The following is a 13,083-nucleotide window of genomic DNA, read 5'->3' as shown; positions in this document are numbered from 1 at the left end:
CTAATTCGTGCCCGGCCTGCGGGTGTTTGTTCGAGGTGCGGTGTAATGGGCCCTCCCCATACGTACCACGCCTGGATGAAGCCCTCCTGAAGGGACTGCTGGTGCTCGAGCAACCCGGGCAGCAGTATCGTCCGGAAGTCCTTCTCCACCTCGACCGCTTCGGTGATGAGGAGGACGTACTCGTTGTGCGCTTGGTGCAGCTTCCGGCAGGCTTTCTGGTACTTGTCGATGACATCGTCCAGCTTCCGTCCGGACCGCCCGGCTGGTCAAAGGGAGGAAAAAAGGGCACGAAGAAAAGGAGCATTGTAGTGGTACGGGTTTAACAGAAAACAAACAAAACGGAGTGCAGTGTCGAACGCGGAAATGACATTGCCCGAAGGGATGCTCTCGTGACTGTTGCGACTGACTTACATTTGATGTGCTCCTCGAATCGGCCCCGCAACAGTTTGTAGTAGTCTAAATGCTTCTGGTACTCGCTTTTCTTCCGTGCGACGTCTTCTGTGAGCTGGAAGTGGAAAAGGAAAACGATTAGGATGGAGCAAGAAAGTTGATTTAGATCGCCTTTGTACACTGTTCAGATTCTACGCTTAGCAGGGATCCCAATGAAATTTACGATCTTTTTATATGTCAATTGTTCAACAACTTGACTTCCGTTTGACAGTTCCAACCTAGCCTAGTTTTACTTCCTAACACCACAACCTCAAATGCTACAGCAAACTCAAAATAACGTTATCTTTAGTAGCACTTCACTTTGCTCTGGACAGTGCCAATTTTACGTAAAATTGCACCGTGCATGTTTCATTTTCCACCCGGGGACATTCTGACGTATTCAAATCGTTCCACAGTTTTGTGTAAATCTATGCAAACTTCTGCCGCTGCAGGCGAACAATGGGCCCGGTGTGCTGTGCAATAAACTTTCCCCAGGGTGGGCTATAAATCATAGTGCAACCGACCGCCGGGCGCATCGTATTGATGTCACGTAAAGGAGATTTGATTTAACCTCGCGCTCCATTCCGAACCAACGGAAACCCGTTTGCGGGAGCGGTCGAGGTCGAGGTTTTCCATTTTTGACCTTCTCACCCCAGAGCTCTCCTTCTCACGAACCGTGGCTATCAATTTAGTGTGCGTGATTGGGATCCATTTGGATGCAATTTTGAAAATGCAGCTGCAACCGGGGAGTGGCCGACTGGCCGCGCTGTCTACAATCTGGTGACCCCAACTGGGAGCGAAAACGCAACAAAAAAGGATGGTCCACGCGGTGGCGAGTCCTTTGGGACAGAGTTCGAACGGACTGGTTGGATTCGTTGTGGTCCAACGGTGATGAAACCACCATTGGCCAACGAACCGAATGCATTCGCTTGAGTCAGCGTAGATGGAGTCCTTTTTTTCACGGTTTTGCAGTTGCAGTTTTGTGAGGGGAACCTTCAACACGTTACTTTCGACGAAGATTGATGATCGAAACTGGCCCACGCGGTGGCTGGGAACGAATGGAAAAGCCAGCAAATGGTGATGGATAAAAGTTAAAAATATCAAGAAGGGGAAACAAAAACTCTCTCTCTTTACTAGTTTCCCTGCTGGTAGTTTTCCCATTGCTGAATATTCTTGTTTGCCCAGTTTCAGGCGACTGGAAAAGGTATTTCTGTCCGGCACTTTATCAACCGTAATTTAACAGCCCTTTTTTTAGTGACGGCATATTAATGGGGCGAGTTGTAGTGGAGCTTTGCCATTAGAAACAATAGATGTACTAAAGCAATGAAACATTTAAATCGTGTTATTCCCACCACATTTACTAGAATGATAAAGACTGTTCATCTGTACTGAATTAAATAAGTCTAAATGGAAAATAAGATATAATCAAGAAAAGAAATCAAATAAACCGGATAAACAAATCATTAAATTGCTTTAAAACAAAATAAATAAATAAAACAAAAAATCTCGGCATCTTTTTCCATGGAATATAGCACAAACTATTACTATAATTCCACTAATTTTCGTCATCTCCATTTTGCGCAATCGTTTTCACGCAACCCTTTTTTGGTTCAAAAATGTCTAATTTTCATGTCCAAACGCAGGAGCTTTCGCTGTTCTGCGAGCAATTGTGCAATTGTCCTACACCACGCTGCAGTGAGCTCATAACGATTGCATAAATGATAAAAATCAGTACACCCGATTACGTTGTTTTGATGAAATGCGCCAAAGAAGGGTTTTAATTACTTTTGCTCATTATTCCGCTCGGATTGGTCCGGAGATTCGTCCCATTCGTCGGCAGGTATGGCCGCTCTAACGCAGATGAATTACCTGCCGCACTATCCAATCTTCCGTCGGTGCTGATTACCAACTGCATTGTGCATTAGGTGCAGCGAGTTGCAGCGCCGTGCAAGCAAGCCCCGAAATCGATGTGACCTCGCGCTAGTTGGAAGTTTGCGTGGGTTCTCCCATTGCGTGGCATTTCTTATTAGCTATTTTAGGTTCCTGTGTACGGCATGCAATTTTATTTCGCATTTTTCACAATACAAGGTTTAATCAGGTTTAGTATTAAAATTAGCTTAGTTTAATATTAAATTAAACAAATTTTGTGTAACTTTATTAATTTAGGATTAGCGTGTAAAAACTATTAAAAAAAATTATAACTAATTGAAATAGTATGCGATTTATCCAGCATTTTAACGCTCATTTATTTGCTTAAAATGAGGAGTTTTTTGTATCAAAATCATCATCAGCAAAATAGTAGATAAATGCCACAAAATTCAGCAACACAAATGTCAATTTTTAACAAATGCAGCCTGTTTCACAACAAAGAGAATGTAAATAAATAAAATTATGCACAGCTCATGATGTCTTGTCTTCTTTTTTGCCGGAAAGGATTACAATAGCGGATAAAAAGAGAGAGAGAGACAGTGATGGAAAAAAGTGACAACCCTCACGATAACCTATTTTCCACCAATAAATCCGTTCATCCCCAAGGCGTATCTAGTTCAGCCAGAATCAGTGCGATTCTCGAACGTCCAGCAACGCGAAATGCACAACGCGTCCGCACTCATGCATCACATAATGCCGCGATCAGCTACCGGTGCCGCGGGGAGCTTAACAAGTGCATACATTGTAAGTGCACCTGCACCCGAGTGCAAACGGGGTACAGATGCAGATTTTCTCCCAACAGGTACCTTGCGGGGACTACGATTAACATGCAGATTATGGTTCACACAAACAGACCCGTCCCACCCGGACGATCCTGCTGATAAAGCTGGCAAAATTAAATGGAGTCAGCCACCGTCGAAGTGCATCTTTTGTGTTTTTTTTTTCGGGCCACGATCTTGTTTACCGATCACCCTCTGCCCTGCCGGTCGTTTGTTGAGAGTGAGAGAGGTTTACTTTTGTGCATAAATGCGTACCACGCAACACTTTCTCAGCTGGCATACAGGCCGCAACCAAACATGCATAATAATTAGCTCCATGGGGAAAACTTTCCACGCATGCCGTGCATTCTCGTGGCTCCCGAGGCTCGTCGAGAATGGCCTCGTTTCGTGTAGGCTCCACGCCCCGGAGCAGCATCTCGCAGTTGTCCCGTTGCGCTTCGGTGCTGGTGTAACAGGCAAGATGAAAACGGGGTAAAAGGAAAGCATACACGCACGCCACCCTGGACGTGACATAATGCACACGCTGAGACCTCCCAAGCTGGCTGCACATCTGCAAAGGCGATTATTAACAAGCGGTGGGTTTCAACTAGAGCTGCAAATTAACAAGCACATTGTCCACCAGCGTACAGTGCGTTCTGCCGATTCCCCAGCGGCGTTACAACGCACGTAAGATTTTATGCGTGTCGGCGATGTGGGAGTGGGAGTTACCCCTTTTCGAGAGATGACCCGAACATGGCCAGCAGAATTTCGGTGTGGATGTTATGGGAGACAGGGGCCAGAGGGGCAATGTAATTAAATTTAATTGTAACACCATTTTGAAATAGGTCACCGAGCGATGCGACACGATGCGACTTATTGCGAGGCCGGTTGTTGTCGTTAAGAATTCATCAATCAAACACGTGCAATTTGCTTTGCATGAGACAAAACACGAAAGAGCACATTGTTGAAGATTAAACGGAAAAAAAAGATAAAACACCCTAAAAATAAAGCAAATTTAAAGCAAATGTGTGTTATTATTACTATCCGACGATGCACTAAAAATGCACTCTCATGCAAGCGTCTCTTAATTATCATTGACTCACGGACTCCTCACAACACTCGATACATTTATTCACTTCTATCAGACCCTCCAACACGGAGGAAAAAAAAGAAGCACTGCAGAGCGTGATGTACTAAACTACAAAGTCCTTCGCCGGCGTCGGGCACGTCCCAACGAACGCATTACTTGCTCATCATTCGCCGGAAACCGGGATGGGTGGAACAAGATAAATGACGCCGACGATTAGATCGATTGCAGTTTGGTGAACGTTTGTAATTAAAGCCCCACCACAGATTCTGTTCAGACGTTGATTAAAGCGACGCGATTAGGTTTTGCTTGCTTTATGTTTTCTTTGCGGACAAATAAAGCACCATTAAGCTGTTTTTTTGTTGTTGCTGTTTCCCCCGACCATATGGTCAGCTCGTGAAAAAGAAAATAAATAGCTAGAGAAGGAATGAAACACACGTCCTTGTATCGTCTCGTTCCTGCGAGGGATCAGCGCTTTACGGAAGTTATAGAATCTCTCACTCAAACAAGCACCCTATCAAACCGAACGAAAGAATTGTGCTGATACAATTTGAGAGCTGACTTTCGTAATGCTGCTTTGATGGGATTGAATGGGTTACCATAGCAGAACAGCAGTAGTACCAGTGGAAAATCACCCACGCCTTTTTGGTTCTTCGGAAAAATTTCAAGCAGTCGACGTCCGTGCCAGACGCTGAAAAGCATCTTGGCGTGGGTGAGTTGGGAAAAGTGCATCGTCCGGCTGTTGTTGGGTCTGGTCGGGTTGGGTCCTTCCGTTGGCCAAATCGATTACAACGTCGCCGGACTACTTGATCGAAGGATGCTGCGGGTTGCAACGACCTGCACGGCAGGGTGCATTACAAAACGCGAGAGAAAGAAAGAGAGTATGTGTGTGAGAGAGAAAGAGAGACGCAAGAAGCCCGGAAGTAGTGCATCGTGTTCGAGCGAGGAATTTCTACCAGCGTCGTCATTCATTTCCAGTACCAGACGTCTGGCAAAAGTTCGAACCAACTTCACCATCATCAGCCCGTAGTCCTGTCCTCTTTGTTCCCGGTTTCCCGAGGACACCCACCCAAGGATGAATTCGAGTTTCGTGCCGAGGGATGCACTTTTCGACCCGGCACACAGGAAGGTGCAGGATCATTATGCAGGATGCGAGGCGTTTCTTTCCGACGAGCATGGCAAGTGTCTGGTCGCGTACTCGCGAATCCTGTGCGGCGGTCACGTGCCAACGTGGACACCTTTTAGATGTGCTTTTGCTCTCTCTTCTCTCTCTCTCTCTATTTCGGTGTACCCATGTGGAAAGCAATTTTTCATTTTTCGCCTGAGAAACGGGCAGGTGCCGAAAGCACATCCTGACGGTAGACGTGCAGGCTCTGTTGCCGGTGCTACCGAGACAGCAAGGACGACATTTGCAGCTCAATCAAGCATCCTGTGACCGGTGAAGGAAAGCAGATGAATACGAAAGTGCACTTTGCAAACGACTCAAGGTGAAGCGCATACTTTAAATGTTTGATCATTTTCTAGAAATTAAAATGAAATTATCACAAACATTAACGTTGAACAGAACACGAAAGAGAGAGAGAGAGAGAGAGTTTAATGAACTTTTACCTTAATGTATTACCCAGGACATGCATGTGATTTCGCTCATCTGTTTTCCCCTGTGGAGCCCCGTTGAGGTGCGAATCTGCAGCTACCAAAATTTCATTATCCATCTGGAAGGAGCTTCTGGTATTTCTGCTTAGCAACTCCATCTTCAAACGTGCGCTCGCTTTTTCCCTCCCATCTGAAACTCGCAAGTCTTGAGCGCCTTTGTCATTAAATTCCAGCAGACGCCTGGGGCTTTCAGAGAAGGGGCAATAAAAAAGCCACTCGTTCCATTGTTCTACTCCTTGGGTGGGATTAAAATTTCCCCGATTCCATTACGGAAAATCGAAAAGGAGGAAGCTTCGCTCGAAACAGCAGCGAGGATTTAAAGTTTGGTGCCATAAACGTCGACCAGACGCCGTCGTGGTCGCTTTAACACGGCAGCAAATAGCTGTTCATTCGCGAAGCGCAACGACCTGCCCCAAGGAGGAATGCATCTTGGCTGGAAAACTTTTGCTCGAAATCCTGGAACCGATCCGTATTTCCAGCTACTTATTGCGTTCTCTCATTCTCATGCGGCAACATTCCGCAAAAGGACGAGAATCAAAAGTCGTTCGGGTGGAAGTTTAACTATCAAGAAGTTGTTGCCCGTCGCGCTCGGAGGCTGACTGGGTGCATCGCAAACAAGGAAATGATGAGAACTCGAAAAAGAAACCCTCCAAACGGCGACAATTTCCGTACAGCGACGAGCAGCGGATCAGCTCGTTTGCCAACGCCGGGCACCGGAAGCAGCACGATGAATTTCGTGTCCACGAAACAAAGACCGTTCGTTGGTTGGCGTCGGGTCGCGCTCCTTGTCGAGTGAATCGACAAACGCCGTCAGAAGGATTCGTGGGAAGGACCACACGATTACACGGCCAAAGGATCAGCTGAGTGCGCGAAGAGGACAAAACATCGGTACGGAGTGATAGAGAACGATGCACAATGTTCAAACACATTCATCTGGTGACTCTTCCCACGGGATCCTTCCATTTCGTTGGCCAATTTCTACCCCGTATCATCTCGCTGGCGGATTTTCCGAACACTGTGGGGACAATTTCTCAACTCCACCAACGGTGTCTTAATCAAGTAACGGGTGGTTGGTGCCATTACATCGCCCGCCGGAGCGAGATTATGTTTCGAAGCTGATTGAGGGTGACACATTTCCCGTACCAGCGAGACCTGCCAGGAGGGTTGGAAAAACGGGAGTCGGTCTTTGGGCCGCGTTTCGTTCCAATCGTGTAGCGTTGGCTAACGAAACTGGTCACGAGTGTGGTTCCGGTTTGTCGAGTTATCGCGCCGGCCAGATTAGATGGAATGCAGTTTTTATGCACAAATGGGCTCTTTGGTGGCCCATTTTTGCTGCACCACCTGGCTCTGGTTTGGTTGGGCTCGATTTTAATGCCCTCAAAGCCACGCTGGAGATGCGACAAGTTAAGGCAAAACCCGTCACATGTGTCATTTTCAACCACACGCGCGCACGTCAATGAGTCAATCGGAAGCCCAATGATGGTGGGCCAAAAGGTAAAGGTTCCCGGGAGTGTTTTGCTGCTTTTGTGCGCCGAGTTATTTTGACCGAGCCGTTGCCAATTACGATGAGTAAGCGAGCGGAACAGAATTGCCAGCCCGGGCCGGGTGCTGGCTGAATCATCGGTAAAACCTTCGATCGATTGCATTCTGCTGAGATGGCACCCTTTTAAATATTCTCTTTGTGCTTCGACATATTCGGGGGAGCTTTCGCTCAAATCAAAATCATCTACCACAATGAAACGTATTGTATAAATAATGTTAAGCTCTTTTAGAAGTCAATTGCCGATTCAATTATCTAATAATTATTGATTCAATCGTCGTAAATTTTACGCTTCCCTAAATGGAATATTCTTCTTCAGGCAATACACCACTCTATAGTTACAGCATAAAATGTGCAGCTCGTGCCATCGGCGTAACCACTAAACGCAATCCTGTGCGTCATCGTTCGAAGGAACACGTGTGTTAGAGGATTGTGGGTCAAGATTGCATGACGTTCGGAATTTAATCAGCTGGCGGCAGAATGAACGGAGCCGCATTTTGTACGTGGCATCGTGACGAAACATTGCTATTGGGGGCAAAGGATGTGCGACAGAGGAAGTATGAACGACTCTTCATCGGATATGCCCAGTAAGAATCGATATCTTAGTGAGCATTTTTAAGAGAGAAAAAAAAATGACTAAATAGTTATTGCAGCCAGTCGCTCCATGGTGAGAGAGTTTTGAAGTTTTGCATCACTACGACGGAAAGCTCTAGATTTTACAATGCAAATTTGATCAAAACTTTTATTTCTTATGCTAGAGGATACCATATGGCTTATGGCTTATGGCTATCTTGCTATCTGATTACAAAACGTACCAGAAAGGAATAAATCCGTAAAGCAAAATTTGGACTAAGTGATCCTCATCGTATTTATGATATAAGTTTCGATATCACATTGTCTTTAAAATACAGATCAATTTACAAAAGAAATATATTAAGAATCATGCACATGCATTTTGCAATATAAGGAGATGCTAGTGAAAGAAGCATTTGGCGTTTTCTTCCACATACTTTGAGGATGATAATGGCACAATACAGCAAGAAAAGAGTATCTTATTCACCTTGGACACAATCAAACTCCTCCTTCACAAAGATCGCTTACGTTCCTTCCCAAACTGGATCCCGCTTCGCAAACTTCCTGCTTGGTTTTTCATTTGGTTTTGAACCCCAACCGGTAAGGTAAGCACTGTTTGGATGTCTGCAGTTTAGCGCGAACCCACGGGGCCATATGCCACGTGCAAACGCATCCCGGTGCCGGCAACTCGGTGCTTTAACGGTGACGCATAGCGCGAAGCTTTATGGTTCCTTCCGCAGCATAAAACATCCTCGCGACAGCGAACAATGCTGCCACGGGGCAGGTACATCCGATCGTAAAATTCCAAAGTTTTTTACGGTACAACAAACACCAGACCCACCGGTGCCCGCACGCTTTCAGGATCGGGCTGGTGGTTGCACAAGCGTATCCTTTCGTTTCCTCGGCGAATCCCAAGCCATGGCGACCGAGGTAATGTTTATTCACATATTTTTTTGATGGCTTTACGCTGCCTTTTAAAACTGCTTTATTTCACTTTCCGCTAAAAGGCACAAGGCACAAACGTTGCTTAGAATGATGCTTATGGAACCCACCAACTTGAGGATAATTGCCAGCGAAACGGAACAATCGTCCAATAGCACTCGAGCTAATCAGCAACACGTCCGCTCATCGCGTCCCACTTTCGCAAAGAGGCAGGATTCGTTTCATAATTCCAGCTTGCCGCTTAATCCGTCTGGACGCTTTTTCCGCAGCGAAAAACTCACCATCTAACGGTGGCAGCTATCTCACACGCACGAAACGGCTTAACCGGAAGGGGAACGATCCGTTCGAGTGTGGGTCTTGGGCGCATATTTTTATTCCCAACGGCGAACATCATCCCTCCGAGATCCGGTTTCGGAATTCATTTGGGATTAAAATGAGCAAAAGCCCTCATCGCAGGTCCTCCGTTTCGCAGGGTCGAGTGCACCGACGGGCATTCCCTGGGCAGGTGCGTAGCGTGTGGAAGGTGAACTGGTTTGTGAGACCGAGTGGAGAAGCGAAGGAGACAGGCAAAAACACACACACACACAGACACACATCCAGCTGCATCGGAAATGGGTGCATCCAGATGGGTGCAGTGCTGCCGATGCACTGACCTGCCTTACGCGCAACCTGCTGGTGCAAGGTGAAGATCAAACCCATTGCATGGGTGAGTAAACCGGCCTCCATATCACGGGAGTCTCGACCGGTTTCGAGCCCGAAGTGTAGGGTTTATGCATTTGGCCCAACTGCATCGCCGGAGCATGGTTGGGTCACCTAATCTGCAATTCCACCGGCGTTAGGGTCAGATTTTCATTTCCATTTTCCATTTGGGAAACGGTGCACGATGGTTTACCGGTGGCAGCGCTTCCGGTGTGGCCAGGACATGGGTTGGAAACCGGAAGGAGCTGGTGCACCACAAATTGAAACTTTTTGTGACCCACATTACACGGGAGAATGAAATATTGCGTTTGTGTGATAGCGCACGAGGGCGAATAATTGCATTTATGATTCTGGTAGCATGTTTTTTACCTTCAAACCAGGTGGATGTTAAATATGAAACACTGTACAATTGTACTTTAAATGCGTTAATGTAGACCAACAGAGCATAGATCGTTTCTTATTTGTTAAATCGTTAGAAATGTAGTGAATTTCAATGAGGTTCAGTGTTATCATGCAATGACCAGCAAAATTAACTTCAACATTAACTTATGCAAGTATCGTTTATCAGACATCAGCAAAAAAAATGAGTACAAAAAAAACCTGAAAAGAAAGTACGGCACGGAACGCACTCTTGAAAAGTGTACTAATTTAACATCTTTATCACTAAGTGAAAAAAATGACAGTCGTATTTCACCACAGGTTTGCAGGGTCTTTGGCGAATCAAAAAAAAAGCCTTCCAAAAAGTTACCGCAATTATTTCTCACAAGCCCCCACGCGTGGAGCAAAAGAAAAATCTTCTCATTTCACGGGTCAATTAACCGTCGAAGGGAAATGTTGAGCTCCCGCGTTGGGTCAGAGCGCCGAAACGAACATAGAAAATGGAAAGAGTTCGCGCGTTCAGAGTGCAATGTCGGACCGCAAAAGAAGACAAACCCAAAGCCTTAAAGCCATGCAAAGCGAAAGAGTTTCCATTCGCTCGCCCAAGACCCACAAGCCCGGCGGTATTGAAAGGAAAATTTGTCAAAAAACCCACACGGGATTCTGTGGGTGGAAGGGCGATAAAACGAGATAGCTGCTCGCAATTTGGCTCGCTCTCGACCGTGGGTGGAAAGAAAAATCATCCGTCTAGAAAACGGTTCCATCGTGGTAACACGTTCCACCGGGTAACTGCTGCTGCTGCTGCTGGACGAATAATTGAATAAAATTGACTAAATTGATCGCCCGTCAAATGGCGGGGGGAGTCGTGAGACGCCATGTAATGGGTGGCACACGCGAACGATAACGGGGGGGGGGGGGGCGCACCGGGCGGCTTCCTTTTGGACGGTGGCGGTTAATTTGTGAGACGATTTGGAAATTATTAAATCACCTTTCGCACCCTGGGGCTAGCCTCGCGTGGCGTCCCAAAATTTTATCTTCAATTTTCCGCTCATCAACTGAGCTTCCCTCCCAACTTTTCAACCACCCCCTCCTTTCTTACTGTCAACACGTCACGTCAACGCTCACATAAAGCTTGGTAGGGGTGGATCCCACGATGACCTTCTCGCCTTGGGGTGTAATTGGCCACAGCGAGCATCAAATCTGACACAGTCGGGTTGGCACACTGGCCCGAAGAGAAATGCATCGACCCATTCACACCCTTTTTGATGCGCCACCCTTATCGGCACCCCGTATGGCTTCGAATTTCACCGGAACAATCCAACCAGAAAAGTGGCCGAAAAAAAAACAAGGCTTACCGGGGCCAGATAGATGTAATGTTATGATTTTAATTGGCCGTTCGAATTAAGCGATCCGACCGAGCGAGGGGGTGTGTGAAAACATTAATGCAACGCTTAACACACAACATTTTGCTGGTGTGTTTTGTCTTTTCACCCCTCGGGGGCGTGTTGTGTGGGCGTTTCCGGTTCGCGTTACAAGCGCGTGGGAAATGCTACCGATTTTCCACGCGTACAAACCCCCAGCTTCGATAGCATCTGTGTGTGACGAAGGACGGAAATAAATCTCCATCCTTACGACGGCAACACGAGATCAATAAAATGATTATCGGACATTATTTTTAGGGCGCTTTTAGGATGTCACATCATCGCGGGGGTTATTTAATTGAATTGTTCCGCCCCCTGGTTTTGCTCGGTTTGTAATCAAAGGCGCTATTTTTAGGATCAGTGGTTTTAGAGGCGAACGTTTTTTCTTTGTTTGTTTTGTGACGTGCGTTTCATGTGGCTTGTGGGAGATAAACCGCAGCAGAAGCTCGGAACAAACGTCACCCTCGGGGAGGGTGTCTGATGAGCTAATAAATTAGTCGATCGATTTTTTCTTCATGCACTCACCACACAAAAAACCATCGTTCCATTGGTGAAAATTGTCCTTTGCTTCATTATTTTCCCTTTTGAATTTGAGCAAATTTTAGTCGGTTTATTAAAATATGAAAACCAACATAATGACAAATAAGGTTCGCAATCAGTACGAACGAACGTGATTTCCCGATAGATGAAACTAGCTGTTTCCGGTTAATGTAATTGTTTCTCAACACTTGAGCAGTTATAAACCCCACTTCTGCTAAGCGTGGTACACTTCTGCCTGGGGGGAGGGAAACTTTAAACTCAATTTATTGTTCACTTTGCGTTGCACTCAAGATCACTCTCTCGTTATCGCGTTCATCAATCAACCAGGGCTCGGGACGGAACCAGAACACTTAAGGACCCACATCCTTGGCCCGTGGGGCCATCTCCGCACTGCTTTCCTCGACATTTCGCCGGTTTAAATGCACCAAGTGCCCAGAAACCATTTATCATCGAAAGAGGGTAGCATAAAACACACAAGCACACATACAGAGGCATGCGCTTGTTTAGCTTTTCCGGTTTAAACCAGTTAATCGTATCTACCTTTTTTTTACTCCAACCCACCAGCGAGCCGGAAAAGCTGGAAAACAGAAACCATACCAAGCGGACTAGTTGTTCGTTCGCGTTTGATTTTCACTCGATAACGAATGACGAAAGATAACTGCTCCAATTTTGAGGGAAACAAGACGAATGGAGAGAAAAAAAACATCCCCTGCTACCGAAAAGCAGCTTACCAAACACCAAAAAAAAAAACGCTCCGTTTGGCGTTTAACAGCATCTGGTATTTTTTTTTATTCTGTCTTCCGCTAGTTGGACCAACCCAAAAAGGGATGTGCGGGAAGGCATTTCGGAAGGTTTTGTTTCATTTGTGTGTTTTTTTTTATGGGTTAACCTCTATCCGTTTACACGGCCATCGGAAAGGGAAAAACCGGTACCGGTAACTGTACGAGCGTTCGCCAGCAGATTTGTTTTTATGTGGAGAAAAACAGCGCCTAGATTTCCCACCCCGGGGGGCGGGGCGTGAAGGATAAACAAACAACCGGGTGGGTGGGTGGATGGAAAGAAAAGTCTCGGCCCCCATGCACTCGAAGTTTCACCCGATGGTGCCAATTTTACCAGTACCACTCGATCGCAACG

General features: G+C 46.3%; 1 protein-coding gene across 3 annotated transcripts in view; it reads right to left on the bottom strand.

The window, feature by feature from the left end:
* LOC128730555 (tyrosine-protein kinase Fer) overlaps positions 1-13,083 on the bottom strand; it is a 30,519-nt gene that overhangs the window by 10,304 nt on the left and 7,132 nt on the right. For all 3 annotated transcript variants that reach the window (XM_053823611.1, XM_053823612.1, XM_053823613.1), the window contains exons 3-4: positions 412-505; positions 67-262 (exon numbers count right to left, since the gene is read on the bottom strand). In XM_053823611.1, coding sequence (XP_053679586.1) covers positions 67-262; positions 412-505 — 290 coding nt within the window. The remainder of the gene's footprint in view (positions 1-66; positions 263-411; positions 506-13,083) is intronic.

Source organism: Anopheles nili, chromosome 2, assembly GCF_943737925.1.
Source record: "Anopheles nili chromosome 2, idAnoNiliSN_F5_01, whole genome shotgun sequence".
NCBI classification, from domain to species: Eukaryota; Metazoa; Arthropoda; class Insecta; order Diptera; family Culicidae; genus Anopheles; species Anopheles nili.
Note: the sequence above shows the minus strand (reverse complement) of the source record. Positions and strands in the feature narration are given on the sequence as shown.